Source organism: Hibiscus syriacus, unplaced genomic scaffold, assembly GCF_006381635.1.
Source record: "Hibiscus syriacus cultivar Baekdansim isolate YM2019G1 unplaced genomic scaffold, ASM638163v2 tig00110761_pilon, whole genome shotgun sequence".
In the NCBI taxonomy this organism is placed as follows: domain Eukaryota; kingdom Viridiplantae; phylum Streptophyta; class Magnoliopsida; order Malvales; family Malvaceae; genus Hibiscus; species Hibiscus syriacus.
In genome coordinates, this window is record NW_024062849.1 from 539,380 (window position 1) to 541,273 (window position 1,894).

The 1,894-nt window shown below is 41.8% G+C and overlaps 1 protein-coding gene across 1 annotated transcript; it reads left to right on the forward strand.

Annotated features, from left to right (window-relative positions):
- The first annotated feature begins 566 nt into the window (after positions 1–566).
- On the forward strand, positions 567–1,894 carry LOC120139487. Its single transcript, XM_039154685.1, has one exon. It carries the CDS (start codon positions 725–727, stop codon positions 1,652–1,654), a length of 930 nt encoding a protein of 309 aa, XP_039010616.1. The 5' UTR covers positions 567–724; the 3' UTR covers positions 1,655–1,894.

A 1,894-nucleotide genomic window follows, 5' to 3' on the forward strand; every position in this document is an offset into this window, starting at 1 on the left:
GGATCCCACCCAGATTGAGACAAATTCAAAGTGTGTAGTTTCTTTCTTCCATTGTTTGCTATCAGTAATGGGGAAAGTTAGAGAGGGACAAGGAAGAAGAAGAAAGCAAATAATGTGCAAGCACTAACCAAAAAACCCAGAAAAAAGCATGTGGACACTGGGGATTTTTATTTTTACTACATGCATACAACTACTACTTTATACAACCTGTAAATAATAAATAAAAATCCATATATATTAAACAAAACAAACCCTTTCTCTTCTCTTTGGCCTTTGCTCTCCTCTCCTGTCCGTGACTGTGCATTGAATTTATATAAACAGGCAGTAGAGCCTTCTTCTTCTTCTTTTTTGGAAAATTTTGTGGGTAAATCTCTGTGTTTCCTCCTTCAATTTCCCATATTTATGATTTAGATTTGGTTTTATATTTCAATCAATTCCAAGGATTCTTGCTGGTACCAATACTGATACTGCTACTATCCCTTCCATTCCTAGGATTCTTGCTGGTACTAATACTGATACTGCTACTATCCCTTCCATTCCCAGTATTTTTCCTTCTTTTTTTGTTTTTCTTTCTTGCTTCATAGCTTCTACAAGTTCAAGCATAACGTTTACAAAAAAGGAATCCTAAGTTACCCTTTTCTCTCCTTTTTCAACTGTGGATCTCTGCTTCCCTCAGAAGCTCATACCCATTCATTTGCTTCAATGCCTAACCACTTGCTTGTGAATGAATTTCAACGCCATGCTTGTTCCGGTTCTCTGCTTATTCTTCTTGTTTCCAGCTCTACTGGCTCAGTCTTCCGCCAGTAATGCATCTTCAACGAGCGCTGCTGCTAGAGCCCTCGATGCTCTTCTCCAAAACTACGCTTACAGGGCCTTTGTACGCCCTAAAACAGGAGTGCCCTACGATGCCGTTGTTCCTTCTAATTTAACCGGGATTCAGATTGCAGCAATGAGGCTTCGGAGTGGGAGCTTGCGGACCAGAGGTGTGAAGATGTACAAAGAGTTCGAGATCCCCATTGGAGTTGTAGAGCGATCTTATGTCGAACACCTCGTTTTGGTTTATCAGAACTTGGGTAATTGGTCTTTGCGATACTATTCGATGCCCAACTACACCTACCTCGCTCCTGTTTTGGGTCTTATTGCTTACGATGCTTCTGACTTGTCGGCTAAGAATTTGCCGGAATTGGATTTAAGAGCATTTGGGGATCCTATCAAGATCAATTTCTCAGATGCGGAATCAGCTCCAGGTGGGTCAGTTCCCAAATGCGTTTGGTTTGATTTACATGGTTTGGTCAAATTCAGCAACTTGACAGCTCCCAATGAGTGTTCCACCATCCAGCAGGGACATTTTTCAATTGTCGCCGAGACGATTTCGCCGCCTATTCCGTCACCGGCGAGAGGAGGAAAGGAGAGTAACAATAGGAGAACATGGATAATTGTTGGTTCTGTTGTGGGCGGAGTGGCATTGCTGGCATTCTTGGGATTCTTGGTACTTTGGGCACGCAAATGCAAGCAGAGAAAGAAAATGCAAGAGATGGAAAAGGCTGCCGATGTGGGAGAAGCACTACACATGACATCCGTTGGTGATACGAAGGCGCCATCGGCAACGTTTACTCGGACTCAACCGACTCTTGAGAATGAATATGTGCCTTAACCCTTTCTCTCTGTGTAGTTTCAGTAAATTATTCTTCTGCACACAGCCTCACACCTATTTTTTTCTTCTTTTCTGGTGGTTTGTTCATGGTAGCATCTCGGTTGTAGCGTGGGTAAAATAGGATTCTTTTTCATAAATTTCATGATTCATTGTGGTGTGCATTTAGCCGAAATGATTCTATTCTATGTCTTGAATTATAGTTGTCTCATTCGTAAGGAATGAAAACCCTTCTTTTCTCCT